Source organism: Hirsutella rhossiliensis, assembly GCF_020360975.1.
Source record: "Hirsutella rhossiliensis strain HR02 chromosome Unknown scaffold00008, whole genome shotgun sequence".
Taxonomy (NCBI): Eukaryota; Fungi; Ascomycota; class Sordariomycetes; order Hypocreales; family Ophiocordycipitaceae; genus Hirsutella; species Hirsutella rhossiliensis.
Window position 1 is genome coordinate 1,822,098 of NW_025408674.1, and position 14,104 is coordinate 1,836,201.

Consider the following 14,104-nt stretch of genomic DNA (forward strand, 5'->3'; position numbering starts at 1 on the left):
TATTTATCGCCGAATGAAAAACCCGACTCTTTTCAATCCAACTGTAGGTGGGTGCTTATTATTCCAGGTCGACCGCGCCTGCAAAATGCAATTGGCAGTGTCCCGGACAAACTCCCTGCGCACAGCTAGGTTGACACTAGGCCTACTACTTCAGTACGTCGACTGCAGTATCGCGTCGGAAGAAGCGTTATACGATAATGTTCTGCCAGAAACGAATGAAAAATGGGCCAGACAAGTTAGGGACGCGCTTGCTGTACTGCACAAGGCAGGCGCACTTTGGGGAGATGCCAAAGCGTCGAGCGTCCTGATTAATAGAAGACACATGGGTCACTGATTTCGAAGGCGGATATATCGAGGAATGGTTTGAACAAGACAAAGCTGGGACAGTGGATGGCGATCTACAAGGGCTGGACAATATCTTGATGCAAGTGTTTTCGGGAAGTCGAACACACCAGATAGTGGAATGAATTTTCACCCCTGTCTGTACTAGGGCAGCAGGAAGAGAACGAGATGGAGCAGACACGGTGCTGGGAAATGGCAGATGTACACTTTGTCACTATGTTGGCAATGATCGGCATGGCCAGAAGGGATATCGAATGATGGCGGTGGCTGGAGATGAGAGTTGTTAGCAACCAGCGACATCTTGCATCATGGTGTCCTCTCCCGGACGAGTAACCTCACGAACTCGAGGAGGTTCTATTCGCAAACTGGTCAGGGAACCTATGGAGCTTGTAGTGAGTCGTGTGTACTCAATTACATGCAACGTGTAGTTGGATGTGTCCAAAATCCCTTGGAGTGATTATGTTCTTCATTTGGTTGCTAATTTTCTCCTCGATCGAGTCTTGGACGGTGCCGTTGCTCTCCAATACGCAATTAACCACGGTTACAGACATCTATGCCCCTTCGCCTTTCAACGGGTCGAGTCTCTGAACACCAAACGAGCCAGCATATTTGACATGAGACTTGGCCAGTGTCTACGGACATCGTGAGCTCACACAAATGTAGCTACGCATGAACCAAAGAGCTGAGAATATCACGATCAGGTCGCGTGGCTAGCAGTCCACCAAGGCAATTACACATCAAATTGACTTGCCAGCCTCTCGCCAAACGACTAGAGCAGTGCCATTGCCATTTCTACCGCCTCCTCTGCCAACCCCCAACTAATCTCATACCCACGCGCCCCCGCGCCATACGCATGAATGACCCAGCCCGTCCTACCCCCCCGTCCTGTGTCCAGGTTAGCAACGCTTCTACCCTCGGCTTCCAGGCGCACGCCGCCCTCACGCGTGGGCCTGCGGCCTACGACGTCGGATATAACCATGACGCTATCCGTCCCTTTCGCCTCGTCTTGCAAAGCCATCGGCTGCGCATACGGCTCGAGGGCGAGCCCAGCGGCTAGCACACGGGTCCGCGTCGACAGGTCCGGCTCGGAGCGCCAGTCTTGGGGCTCTCTTGTTCCGCCTACGATGGTACCACCGTTGAAGAACCGGGGGATGAGAAATGACCACGACCCATCACTGTGCCGTCTGGTCACCGTCCTGGCCACCGACAAGTTCGTCAACACTGTTTGCCCTGAAAGGTCGAGAAACGCTTCGTCAGTACCAGACGACTATGGGCACGTGGAAAAGTTACTAAAGGGGATGCAAACCTCTCGTCGGAAAGCATTTGGGATCTCCGAACCCAACACCGCTCGCATCCACAACCAGCAGCGCTCTTTCGAGTAAAGTATAGGCCTCCAATTCGCTCTTCAACTCCTTGCGCATCGTCTTTCCCCCATCAAGTACAAACTTCCGCAGCAGGTGCTCGCAGTACATTGGGGCGTTGATGCAAAAGGTTTCGTACTCCAAGCCCATTTGCACTCCGCTTGGAAGCTCAGACGGCGGGAGGGTCCGCCAACCACGCAAGCCGGACTCCTGCTGCAAGCCAGACATGCCTCGTATCCCGTAGTACTCATCCGGCTCGTCGAGAAACTCGACCCCCGTGGTCCGCGTGATGCCGCACCACGGCTCAGCGTCCGCCTGCCGGTCGAACTCGGCCACGGTCTGCTTGAGCCACCCGGCCTCGCGTCGCAGCTGATCCGATACGGCGGGAATGGGTCGCACGTGCGCCCCCGCCCACATGGAGGCATAGTCGACCGAGTGAGTCGAGGCTGCGCCGGCGACCGAGTCCGGCCATTCCCGCGCCACGACCATAACCTCGGTGCCGCGCAGGTCGGGGTGCTCGGCTAGCGCAGCCTGAAGCTTGATTGCGCAAGTCAGGCCGATGATGCCCGCCCTGGTCAGGCCATGCATGAGCAACTGCAGAGGGACGGTGGTGCAATGAGCTCACCCAATGACAATCACCGTCGGCGGCGAGACACCCGTGGCGGCCGGCGCCGTGGTGTCTTGGCCCTGGATCTGCGACATGTCTGACGCTGAACCTCGCTGAAGCTTGCAACTTTGGTCACGGAGATGGTTCCTTCGGTCTATCGACGAATACATTAATGATGGACCGATTCGATAAAACACGGGTGTCGATGGCCCTTTGCTCCGAAGTCGGGCCAGCACCCGAGAGCCCCACCTGGACTGCCGAGTCCGTGGTGGGCTGACGCCTCCGAATCTCCGATCTTGCACCGCTCCGCCATCCGACCTTTGCATCGGCTTTAGTCTTGCAAACATGCTGCTTCTCATTCACGAAGCGACTTTAAAGCACTGGCGGCAGTTGTTCAAAGCATCGGATCCAGATCAAATTCGGGCAGAGAATAAACAGCTGCTCCAGCAGTGGGCATGATGTACAGTGCCACAGTCTCATGGCCAGTTACCGTACATGTCTGTTCCAGGCATTATGGAGCCGGAAAAAATTATGCAAACTGTGAAGAAAACGCTGCATTGGTATCCAGATAACAACAACATGACATTCGTTGAACCATCAAGTCTTCCACTGGAAAGCGGGATGCTTCCAGTCGAGGTCTTCAATCTGTTGCGGCGTCAGCCCGCTGAGTTCTGCCTCCACGTCGCGCCCTCGGCGCCTCGCATTGTCCCTCTTCATCCACAAAAGCGTCAAGATGCTGAGGACGAGGATGGATCCCGCCGTGGCCAAGTTGAGTCCGTTACCGATGCGGTAATCCGGGGCGTCCCAGGGGAGAAACGACCATCCACTAACCAATCCGCCAATGTTGCCCATCATGACGTTGGTGCCGATGGCGGCACTTCGGGCCGTGTCGCTGACCACGTTCGCAGACACATGGGCATTCGTGAGAGGGCCCAGGGCAAAGACCGACGACGCGATGAGAAAGGTGGCCCCGTACCGGACCGAGCTGTCGTGCGAGCCGAGGAACATGCAATAGCCAATCATGACCATGGGCGCAGAGAGGATGACGAAGATTTGGCGCCTATCCATGCGCCAGCTGATGAGAGGCAACAAGACGGTGAAGAAGGCGCCAACCGCGTACGGAGGCACCGTGTAGAGCTGCTGCTGGACGGGCGTTGTGTGGCTGTAAATGGTCTTGACAATGGTCGGGGCAAAGAAGGCGAGGCCCTGGACCGTGACGTTGTTGAGGAGAAAGACGAGCGAGGTGCTGAGCGTGACTGGACAGAGCATGCCGCGGAGAAGCTTGGGTCTGTCCAGTCTGTCCAAGACGGCGGTAGCGCCGATGCGCTCCGACTTGATACGAGCGATGGCCAGGTCCTTTTCTTGAGGCGTCAGCCAGCGCGCGGTTCCAGGCCGGTCGGTGAGGACCAGGAAAGCCAAAAGGCCGAGGCCAATGGTGATGATGCCTTCGATGGCAAAGATCATGCGCCAGCTTCGAAGGCTGCCAAAGTGGTCGAGGCTGAGGATGGCCGAGGCAAGGAGACCGCCGAATGCGCCGGCCAGGGGCGCCATGACGATGTAGAGGGAGAGCCTGAAAGCCAGCTCGGCCCTGCGATACCAGCGAGACAGGTAATAGGCTATGCCGGGCATCATTCCGGCCTCGAAGACGCCCAGGAGAAAGCGCACGCCCATGGTTTGGGGGATCGTGGTGACAAAGGCGGTGCCGAGGGAGGCGACGCCGAATAGGAGCGCCGAGAGCGGGAGGAACCAGCCGGGGCCCATCCATTTGCATAGGATATTGCTGGGGATCTCGAAGAGGATATATGAGACGTAAAAGACGGAGATTATGCTGTTGAAGTCGTAATTCTTCATGCCGAGGTCCTTGTCGAGGCCAGCGATTTTGGCATTACCTGGAGGTGTCAGCAATTGATGTCTCCAGGCTCGGCGGTCCTGGATGCGAGTGCCGAGACCAGGCCCAACGCCATGCTCCCAAGAGCAAAGTCAGGACGGCGCGCTTACCGAGATTAGCTCGATCGATGAAACAGAACAGGTATAGCAGAGACACGGGGGGCACGATGCAGAGATCGATCTTGAGGCGAAGCCGCCTTTCGGCCACGGGATCGAACTGGACGAGGGACTGGCCGTATCTGCAAGGGCAAGCCGTCAGCCTGAGAGGCGGCAAAAGTAGTGTGCTGCGCCGGATCGTTACTTGTCAGTGGCCGGCTCGCCGGACTCGGCGGCCGCATGGAGGAAGGCAGAGTGGCTGAGGACGTCTATGCTGTCGGGACTGCGGACACGCGGCGGCAGTTCTCCCTCCAAGGGCTGCTGCCCCCCCCTCTTGGACATGGCTGCGGCCGAGAGTGGCGGCGGTGACGACGGGTGCTTTCCAGCGCTTGGCGGCACCGAGGAGCGGGCGGTGGCAGGCATCAGGAGCGGCCGAGGAGCAGGTGGGATGTTTGGCGTCGAAGAGTCGCAGCAGCATCACCTCGGGTGAGGGCCTGATGCTGCAGGCTGGTTTTCTCTTGGGGAATTCGACGAATGGACGACGACCGAGGCCGGACTCGACGGCGACGCTCGGGAGGGGCACCCAAGCAAGACTTTACCTAAAGCTCAGACGGCGAGCCTTGGGACGAACAGACAACAGGGGCAGTGGAGGGCGCCCAAGGGTCCAGAAAAGTTGCTCGACGGCTGGGCGCAGAGGCACGGGATTCGGATTCGGGGACAAGGGCTGAAGGACTGCGGCCGACGGAGATTTTTCTCAGCGCCTCCAAATACACCGACCGCACCTTCCTTCCACCTTCCTTCCACCTTCCTTCCACCCTCCTGTACATGTGCAGCCTGGGCCTGCGAGCCACCGATTAATGCATTTTGAAAGGGGGTCTCAGATAAGGTTTTTTTTCCTATATTTAGTGCTGCAGAGTGCTGCAGAGTGCCTGCAGAGGTCGAGGCGGGGAAAGCCGGCGGCATCTGTCTGCGCAGCGACGCGCTCAGACTCTTCACTCTTCTCTCATCTAAGCAAGTAACTGAGGCCGTTATCCTCGATGGGGCCAAGGCGCGAGCTATACGAACACAAAGGGCCGAGACCCAAAGCTTATCCTCGTGCCTGATGCGCTACCGGACAATGCACAGGCGTTGAGGGGCTCGCCAAGTTAAGGTTCAACAGCGTCTGTTGTCGCCGCAATCCCAGACCATTCGCAGGGCCCGGGATTGGTGCTTGGCTTGGCAACGCCCAGCGGCTCTAGAAAGCCGTTCTGGTTCCTGGCTACGACCGTTGCATGCCTCATGTACAACAGACGCGAGCGCGTGGGGAGGCTGCAAGCTGCAAGATTTGCATGCATCGGGTCTGAAATCGCTGAAGAAGAGGCCTTGGCCTTGGCCTTGGAACCTTATACACGCGGCGTGCAGTCCGATTGGCTTGAGGCCGATAGTCTTGGACTCACGGCCAACCGGTATGCTGCAGAGAGCATCTGTCCGCCGGATGCCATGGCGCCTCCGTCGTGAATCGCCTTTGGCTGCATCTTACCATCATCGAACGTCTCCGTTGACAGAGATTTGGACAATGACGCGCTTGCACTACAGCATTGGTCGTCGCTGCTTAATTTGGCATTACACTGCACCCATGCCATGAAAAGCGAATGGCCGGGAAAAATTACTTCCTGCGCCACACGAATGCGCACAATGGGAGAGTCGAACCGCATGGAATGACGTATTATTGCCTTTCCTGCAATTGAGCGTCGAGGGACATTTGCTTAGCCGCTGCTTGGAAATACCGAGCTTCTGATTGGCCATCTCCACCCTCGATGACCGACGTCCCGCCAATCACAACAGACACAGTTCCTCAGCAGACCACTCGGCAGCCGCCTTGCCATCTCAATCTGCAAGTATAAAGAATCATGCCGACGCCGTCTTCAATGTCTTGACGCAATATCTTACTTCAATCTTATACTCCTCAGACCGCCCAAGCAAGCTGGAAACGTACAGGATCTACCACTTCTTCATCAGCCAATCACGCCCCTCCCATCATCATCATGGCCATTCTCAAGTCTTCCACCTGCTGCGGCAAGGGCAACACCGAATGCGCCTGTGGTAAGCTTCAGTTCCTCTGCTCTCCGATGCCAAATGCAATGGAGCGCTGACATCCAACGCTCCTCCAGCCAAGCAGGCTACCTGTTCCTGTGGCAAGCAGTCTGCTCTCCACTGCACCTGCGACAAGGCGACGAGCGAGAACACGGTCCAGGGACCTCGCTGCTCGTGCCGCGCCAGGCCCGCCGGCGAGTGCACGTGCGACAGGGCCGCCACTGAGAACACGAAGCCGACAGGCTCGACATGCCAGTGTGGCTCCCGTCCTGCAGGTGCGTTTGCCATAAACAGGTCCCTGTGTTGTGTGATTCCCCGACTGACATCGTGGTGGCTACACAGGAGGGTGTACTTGCGAAAAGGCCAGCGATGGCAAATTCAACCCGGCGAATGAGATTGATTTCACGAGCTCCAAGTGATGACGGCTTTTGATGATGGGCATTGACTATTGCATTGGATCTGGTTGCATCGGCGTCATGCATTGCGGCGTTGGGTTGGGTTTATAATCAGCACTTGGTTCGGTACGAAACATATGCATGCCATCACGAATTATCAAGCCTCGGGTTCACGAGGGGAGGGATAGTGCAGGCGACGGGGGGGGGCTCGTATCAAAACTCGAATGAACCTAGATATACATACACAACATGGACGGTTACACAAGGTGTCAAAGCAGTGGCATGTTGTCCAAAGAGGCCCCACGACCCATACTACGTAGACCGGTCGAGTTTTATTAAGTTTTATGATAATTAGGCATATCATTTATTTCGTTTCTCAAAGTATATACGCAAGTCGCCACTCTTACCGCAGAGATATATTTAGAAGAGCCCTTAAAATCATTTCCCGGTTCATGTAGAACCGAAAGGTCGATTGTCGTTTCTTTTCCACGACTCCGAAACGCATACAATGTCACGGTTCGCCGCGAAGTTCGCCATCTCCATTCAAATTCTGCTCAATGGCCCATTGCCAATTTGTTCGGGCCTCCGTCAATATATAATCCCCTGCAAAACTCTCTCGCGGTAGTCGAATAATTCCCGACTTATTGAAACCACAAGGCGGGTTCATTCCAAATGACCCTTTAATGGACGTGCTGCTCAATGAAAGGCTGCATAACCCGTTTACCGGTGGTAGCATACGGGTGGCAACAACATGTTCGCCACTCTAGCAGGCTCGGCATATGTCTCTACATCAACCAGGCGCGAAGCCGCAGAAAGTATCGTGGGGTGTTCGCCCGGATAAATCCATACATCACCAAACTTGACGACGTTCCGTAGACCCTTGCAGGAAAGAAATACTGCCCCGAAACTCCGAAGAGGAAATATGCTGCTGCAGGCATACGCTGGGGCCAGATACCCGGTTGAACATACCTCCCCCAAGGGGGATAAGACCTCTATTGGTGAGATAGCCTTTTTCAAGAATCAGGACTACGAATCGATATACGAAGCGTGTGCTTCGAGCGGTGCGCAGCCCCGGCTAGCCGCCATTGCTGAAACTCACGAAGCGTGGGCCAAGGAATCCTGGAGTGACTGTAACGCAGATCAAGGAGAAAAATCCTTTGAATACTATGCCATGGAGCTTCTCGCTGAAAAGGGGCAAGCTGTGAGCTGGCGTGGAAAGCCTCGCTTGTTTTACACTCCTCGAATGACCGAGATAGCCGCCGAGGAGCCAGTTGAAGCGGCGAGGGGCGCCGAAAAAGCACTGGAATCTGCTGTAAAAGTATCGGACCTCTTGCAATCGAAAATTGCGGCAAAGCTGGCCGACAAGGCCGCCAATTTAGCTCTTAATCGGGTCAGAAAAGTGGCCCAACCAGTCGAGGACCACAAGTTCCTCAGTCAAGATGTTTTTGACTGATGATCGTATTCAGCCTGCAAAGCCGAGAAGCGGCCGTTGGGTAACGTAGGTAGTGGACACCAAACTGATCGACGGCTACAATGAACAAAGTGAAGTCGATCAGGTTTGGGTGGAGACCACGATGAAGTGACAAGACCAAGGCCGATCAGCAGGCGGACAAGCCCATGAAAGTTTGCATCCAAGCACGAAAGCTTGCAGAGAAAGCCAAAGAAATAGAAGGGCAGAACTATGATGAGAGATCCAGTAGAAGAGACGCTCCGACGAGAGCAAAAGGCGCTTGAGGATACAAGCAGCTTCACTATTTCGCTCCCATCTAGAGAGAGAGCATCGGCAAAGCTTTGGAATGAGACTCGAGATCGCTGCATGGGAGATAGCCTGTTTACAAGATAAAGTTAATGTGTTCCAGAAAGAAAAAAAGGCCAACGAAGGTAGCCGCAAAGCAAAAGACGCACAGATTCGGCTCGATACAATGCAAATCACGAAGAACCCCTCCTCCGAGGTGCTGGCAGGCGAGCCGGACCATGCGAAAGGGGACTGCTCTCGAGAGCACAGCAGATACACGCGCAGCAGACGGCAGAGATACGAAAATTCTCGAGGTCGTTGAAGTTTTGGCCGAAATTGGTTTGGAGATTATTTCATGGATGCCCACCTCAGCTTCCCCTACCTTGCAAGTCGTCAAATGGGGTCGACTGGCGTGGAAGTTCGTGAAGTTGGCCGGAAAGGCCCGCAATGCAATCAAGCCGGCAAGGGTTGCCAAAATAACGTAACGGTTGGTTCTGAGGACTGTCAGTGTATACAACAAGCTTCGTAAGGAACTTGACAAAATTGAGTGGCACTTGTCGTCGCTCAAGACAGATATAGAACTTTCCACGGTAGGAGAGTGAAGCAACTTGACGACTTGATAAAGAGGCTCAACTGGATAGAGATTCCAGAAGGCTAACTAGGAGCCCGGGATAACAAGAAAACACTCGACGGTACGCTAGAAGAGTTCGCCTCGATCACAGTGCCGACGGATAACCCAGGCGCTGAGGTCAGTTTGATGTCCATCAAGAAGCCAACGCGAGAGTCCCGGCAGAGATGGCTGCGCGGGCTGAGAGCTCGATCAGAAAACCATTGGGAGAGATGATGGATAAGCTACAGACGCAACTGACAAGCCGACTCGCGAGAAGCTGCAAGATGAGCTTCTGGTCGGATTTGAAGCACACGTTAAGCTCCCAGACCGAGTCGGTGCTGGACAAGACTTTCAACGAGCTGGGTTTGACAAGGAAGCTGGCCTCAAACGTCAGCAATGTAAATCAGACTGCAAGATCGGAGGAGCGCGACCTCAGATCTTGAGGCATACGAGGCTAAGAAATAGAGACGAGAAGCTTAACGGGCGTGACAGTAGAAGCCGAGAGCTTCGCAACCGTTGCTGATTAATGCATCACTCCACCGCCCCACTACATCAGTCACTCTGCGGCGTCCAGCAGGCTGCTGGCAAATTACTGCCGGACAAACCCGAATTGGGCAAAGGCGGTCAGCAAAGCTCGTGCACGCCCAGGCATCCGCCCCAAGCTCGCCTTTTGTTGACCCTTTTTCGCGTCTGACAGCCTTCTGCTGCTTCCTGTCGCAAACCCTTTCCCCACCCCATCCACCATCACACCGTCGAGTCCCTCTGTCTATAGCCTCGAGCGAGCTACGAATCCCATCCAAGACTGTCCAAGCAACTTCTTTGGGCCTCAACACCTTCAGCAAAACAGTCAAGTCGTCTCTTTGCGATAGCTGCCGTTGACCTGTCGCCATAAAGGAACAGAACAGAAGCAGGATGCCTGCGAAAACCAAGGCCGCGGCCGCAAGGCCCTCCACGACCCGGCAAGCCTCTGGGACCGCTGCCGTCAAGTCGACGACAAAGCCCACAACCAAGGCTGCCAAGGCGACGGCAAAGTCTGTCAAGGCGACCGAAAAGCCCACCACCACCAAATCGCAGACGCGCACTGCCGCGTCCAAGAAGCGGAAGGCCGAGGAGGAAGCCTCTGCAGAGCCCGAGGTCAAGACCGACACGCGCAAAACAAAAAAGTCCAAGACGGAGGCGCCCGCTCCTGCCAAGCCCAGGGCCAAGAAGCGCGCTCATGTCGAGACTGGGAAAAAGATCAACGACGCGCCCACCCAAGTCCTAGACATTTACGTCTTCGGAGAGGGCAGCTCGGGCGAGCTGGGTCTCGGCAGCGGACGCATCAATGGCAAAAGACCCATCGACGTGAAACGCCCACGGCTCAACGACAAACTTTCCGCCAAGTCTGTCGGAGTTGTGCAGATTGCGTGCGGCGGCATGCACGCAGTGGCCTTGACGCGCGACCACAGAATCCTCACCTGGGGCGTCAACGACCAGGGAGCCCTAGGTAGAGACACTGCCTGGGAGGGAAATCTCCGCGATGCGGACAAAGATGAGGGATCCGACTCGGGGTCTGACGACGACGACTCGGGCATCAACCCGCTTGAGAGCACGCCGACGGCCCTGTCCGACGAGTACTTTGCGCACGGAACCAAGTTTGTCCAAGTCGTTGCCAGTGACAGTGCGAGTTTCGCCCTCACTGAGGACGGGCGAGTGTATGGCTGGGGCACTTTTCGCTCGAGCGACGGAGTCCTTGGGTTCACCGAGAAAATCAGGGTTCAGGAAACGCCAGTGCTCCTGCCGACACTCAAGAACATCAAGGCCCTCTCTGCCGGATCCAACCACATTCTGGCCCTGGACCACAAGGGCTACGTTCTTGCTTGGGGCTGCGGCCAGCAGAACCAGCTTGGCCGACGCATCATTGAGCGCAACAAGCTGTCGTCGCTGATTCCACAGGGCATCGGCCTACCCCGGGGCAAGATCGTCAAAGTTGCCTGTGGTTCCTACCACAGCTTCGCCCTCGACAAGGACGGCAATGTCTGGGGCTGGGGCCTGAACAACTTTGGCGAGATTGGGGCGGAAGGCAACGCTGGCGAAGACGACGCCGTCATCCTCAAGCCAGCAAAGGTTGAGTTCTTGGACAAGTATGAGGTAACCGGCATCGATGGCGGCGTCCACCATTCGGTGGCCTGCACCGACAAGGGCGAACTCCTCACCTGGGGCCGTGTCGATGGATTCCAAATTGGCTTTGAGCCGGATCAGCTCAAAAAGGACGATGTCCTCTTCGACGAGCGCGGCGACCCTCGCATTCTGATCAGGCCTACTCCGCACGCCGGTATGTAAAACCCGCTCTCTTTCCGCGTGCTCAAGATGGGCCACGCGCCTGACCAAGTATCAGGAGTCTCCAAGGTCGCGTCGGTGTCGGCCGGAACCGACAACAGCTTTGCCGTGACGGACGACGGCAAGGTCTACTCCTGGGGATTCTCGGCCAACTACCAGACTGGCCAGGGTACCATCGAGGACATTCACACACCCACGCTAGTCGATAATTCGGCCATCCGCGACAAGAAGATCCTCGCGGCCTATGCGGGCGGGCAGTTTTCCATTCTCATCGCCGCGGCCGAGGGGAAGCCCAAGACCAACGGTGTCAATGGTCAGTAACTGCCCTCGGAGGGTTGGGCCAGCAGCGTGGTGCGGCGTATTGGCAGAAGGCAACGTATCGCGTCATTGTGAACTGTGGACAGACGATTGGCGGTTTGTGCCAAGGACCAGATTCGCGGCGCTCGACAGCAGCGTGTCTGGCTCGAGCTTGTGGCTCTTGACTCATGAAGAACGAAGGGCGAGAGCTCGCCATGGAGTGCGCATACTTTTCTCATCCTTTTTTTGTGCTTTTCTCGACATCCTTGTCAAGGCTCCGCGGAAGAGTCAAGGGTTGGGTGAAGGATTAGCGAAAGATTACAGAGCGTGCTGCAGAGGGCATCGCTTGCGAGGAGCGCATTGCAAGTGTACTATAAATTTCTGGTTGAATAATGGTGATTCTATCCCTTGTGCGCCGCTGGTACCATGTCCTTTGTGACCCATTTGTCGTTGCCCGCCTCCTGAAGCCGCAGGCTGTGTCCGTCAAAACCTCGAGACTGACCTCAAGCAGTTCCGTAGGCAGCAGACCGCCGCGGTCTTTAGCCCGACTACGCAGCCCTACCCGTAGAGAAGACGTGTGACGCGCACAGTCCAATCACGAACTTGACCAGTCCCGTCTTTTTGTTTTGAGTTCACGACCCTCGCCAATATTCATGCTGTCCGAGGAGGTGAGTCCTCGTGCCCGAGTCGCATTGTCATGACACGCATCGGAGGCGCCTCGACTGCAGACCGCAAAAGGCGTCGCGACATTTTATCAATTCAAGCTCACGAGCTCCCACGTCAACCGTTTAACTTGGCGGCGGCGTGGGCGAGAGAGCCGCTCCCTCGGCTGCTGAAGATGCCGATAATGCCAAAGCCCACGTAGAAGAGGGCGAGCGGGTAGGCCACCAAGCCCCTCATGCCCTTCATCCTGCCGACGGCGCAGAACATGCCGCTGGCGCTGTAGGTGCACCAGACAATGGCGGCGCTCGTGAGGACGATACCGAGGGGCGTGTCCATGGGCATGACGACGCCAAAGAGGCTGGTGGCGACCATGGGTAGCAGGCAGTATCCGAGGACCGAGGCGGAGCGGGGGAAGGTGAGCGTCGCGGAGAAGTGGCCTCCGGGCTGCATGTCACCCTGGACCGAGGGATCGCTGTACTGCGGGTGGAAGGACTGCGAGGGATGGGGGTCCGAGGGCGACATGAGCGAGAGGATCATGTGCAGGGAAGAGGAGCCGAGGAGGGCGAGGCCGTAGATATAGCCGAAGTGGACTTTGCCCGAGAAGAGCAGGAAAGTGCCGAAGAGAAGGAAGAAGAGGATGGGGCCGGCGAGGTCCGAGTCGTCCATCAGATGCTGGTCGATGTGCCTAAAGGGGTTTAGGACGGCGAGAGTCTTGCCGGCCACCATGTCAGTGAGGGTCTCGAGGGAGCAAAGGGGAAACACCAACCTTTCTCTGGATATGTGAAAAGTTGACGCCCAGCTCCTCCCACAGCGGCGGCTCCCCGTCGTATCCCTCGGTGGAAAAGGCCGCGAGCCACCCGGTCCTGAGCCCGGCCTGCTCACCCATGCGACCGGAGACGCCGAAGCCGGCCGATGCGAAGCCAGGCTGGGCGGCCGGGCCGGCGCCGCCACTGGGGCCAGGATAGCCATAGGCGGCCTGATGGGGCGTCGCGGCACCGGAGACGGCGGGGGCGTACGAGGACGGGTAGAATTGCAAGTTCTGGGCGCCCGCGCCGGCCGCGGGAGCCCCGTAGGCAGGATTGTTGGGCTGGGCGCCGCCGTAGTAGTTGGACATGACTGGCGGGGGCACGCGGCTGGGAGACGGGAGGGGGGAGGGGGGATGGAGAAATGGCGAAGGGGTCGAAAAGCCGGACGCGGCGATGCAGGCGGCGGCGCTGGCGGGAGGTTCGTTGGAACTGTCGGGCGTGAGAGAGCTCTGCTGGAAGAACAGCGTGCAGCCAAGCTGGGCGTGGCCCACGGCGAGAGACGAGCGGTACAGCTTGCTTGTCAGCGTGCTGACAGTTGCTGCTGGAGGGGAGTGCCCGCTACAGAGTACTAGTGGATGAATGTGGGCGCCTGAAAGCTTAGGCATCAGGATCCCATGGCGCGCAAGCCACAACTGACCAGCCACGAAGCCATTCTCGTCACATCGAAGAAGAGATGACGGCCGGGATCACGAAGCCGGCAATCTTGACTGGGGAAAAATCTGCATTATGCAGCCGAGATCACTCAGCTTGGGCGACGGGGGCGCGCTCCAGAACAGTCGAGAACCGCCCTTGTGCATAACGCAACTTGACGGAGCCTTGCATCTTTGCAAATAGCTGTTATTATTTACTCGATCGACTTGAGAGCGGTACCATCGTTCGGGTCAGCGGGCGGACTACCTAGTCGGCCTGGATG

General features: G+C 56.9%; 6 protein-coding genes across 6 annotated transcripts; 3 read left to right on the forward strand and 3 right to left on the reverse strand.

Annotated features, from left to right (window-relative positions):
- Positions 1-1,111: 1,111 nt before the first annotated feature.
- Positions 1,112-2,405, reverse strand: HRG_07543 (FAD dependent oxidoreductase domain-containing protein; the record flags this gene model as incomplete). Its single annotated transcript, XM_044866014.1, has 4 exons — positions 1,112-1,227; positions 1,285-1,572; positions 1,649-2,274; positions 2,329-2,405. The coding sequence occupies 4 exons, from the start codon at positions 2,403-2,405 to the stop codon at positions 1,112-1,114; spliced, it is 1,107 nt and encodes a 368-aa protein (XP_044718978.1).
- Positions 2,406-2,907: 502 nt separating this feature from the next.
- HRG_07544 (major facilitator superfamily domain-containing protein) lies at positions 2,908-4,635 on the reverse strand (the record flags this gene model as incomplete). Its single annotated transcript, XM_044866015.1, has 3 exons — positions 2,908-4,199; positions 4,309-4,436; positions 4,499-4,635. 3 exons carry the CDS (start codon positions 4,633-4,635, stop codon positions 2,908-2,910), a joined length of 1,557 nt encoding a protein of 518 aa, XP_044718979.1.
- Positions 4,636-6,317: 1,682 nt separating this feature from the next.
- HRG_07545 (copper resistance protein Crd2) lies at positions 6,318-6,785 on the forward strand (the record flags this gene model as incomplete). The annotated part of the gene is made up of 3 exons (XM_044866016.1): positions 6,318-6,375; positions 6,444-6,641; positions 6,709-6,785. The coding sequence occupies 3 exons, from the start codon at positions 6,318-6,320 to the stop codon at positions 6,783-6,785; spliced, it is 333 nt and encodes a 110-aa protein (XP_044718980.1).
- An 898-nt stretch (positions 6,786-7,683) lies between these two features.
- HRG_07546 (uncharacterized protein) lies at positions 7,684-8,214 on the forward strand (the record flags this gene model as incomplete). The annotated part of the gene is made up of 1 exon (XM_044866017.1): positions 7,684-8,214. One exon carries the CDS (start codon positions 7,684-7,686, stop codon positions 8,212-8,214), a length of 531 nt encoding a protein of 176 aa, XP_044718981.1.
- Positions 8,215-10,018: 1,804 nt separating this feature from the next.
- On the forward strand, positions 10,019-11,746 carry HRG_07547 (regulator of chromosome condensation (RCC1) repeat domain-containing protein; the record flags this gene model as incomplete). The annotated part of the gene is made up of 5 exons (XM_044866018.1): positions 10,019-10,132; positions 10,181-10,240; positions 10,301-10,719; positions 10,768-11,420; positions 11,484-11,746. 5 exons carry the CDS (start codon positions 10,019-10,021, stop codon positions 11,744-11,746), a joined length of 1,509 nt encoding a protein of 502 aa, XP_044718982.1.
- Positions 11,747-12,502: 756 nt separating this feature from the next.
- On the reverse strand, positions 12,503-13,499 carry HRG_07548 (protein transport protein yip1; the record flags this gene model as incomplete). The annotated part of the gene is made up of 3 exons (XM_044866019.1): positions 12,503-13,096; positions 13,152-13,335; positions 13,402-13,499. 3 exons carry the CDS (start codon positions 13,497-13,499, stop codon positions 12,503-12,505), a joined length of 876 nt encoding a protein of 291 aa, XP_044718983.1.
- Positions 13,500-14,104: the final 605 nt, after the last annotated feature.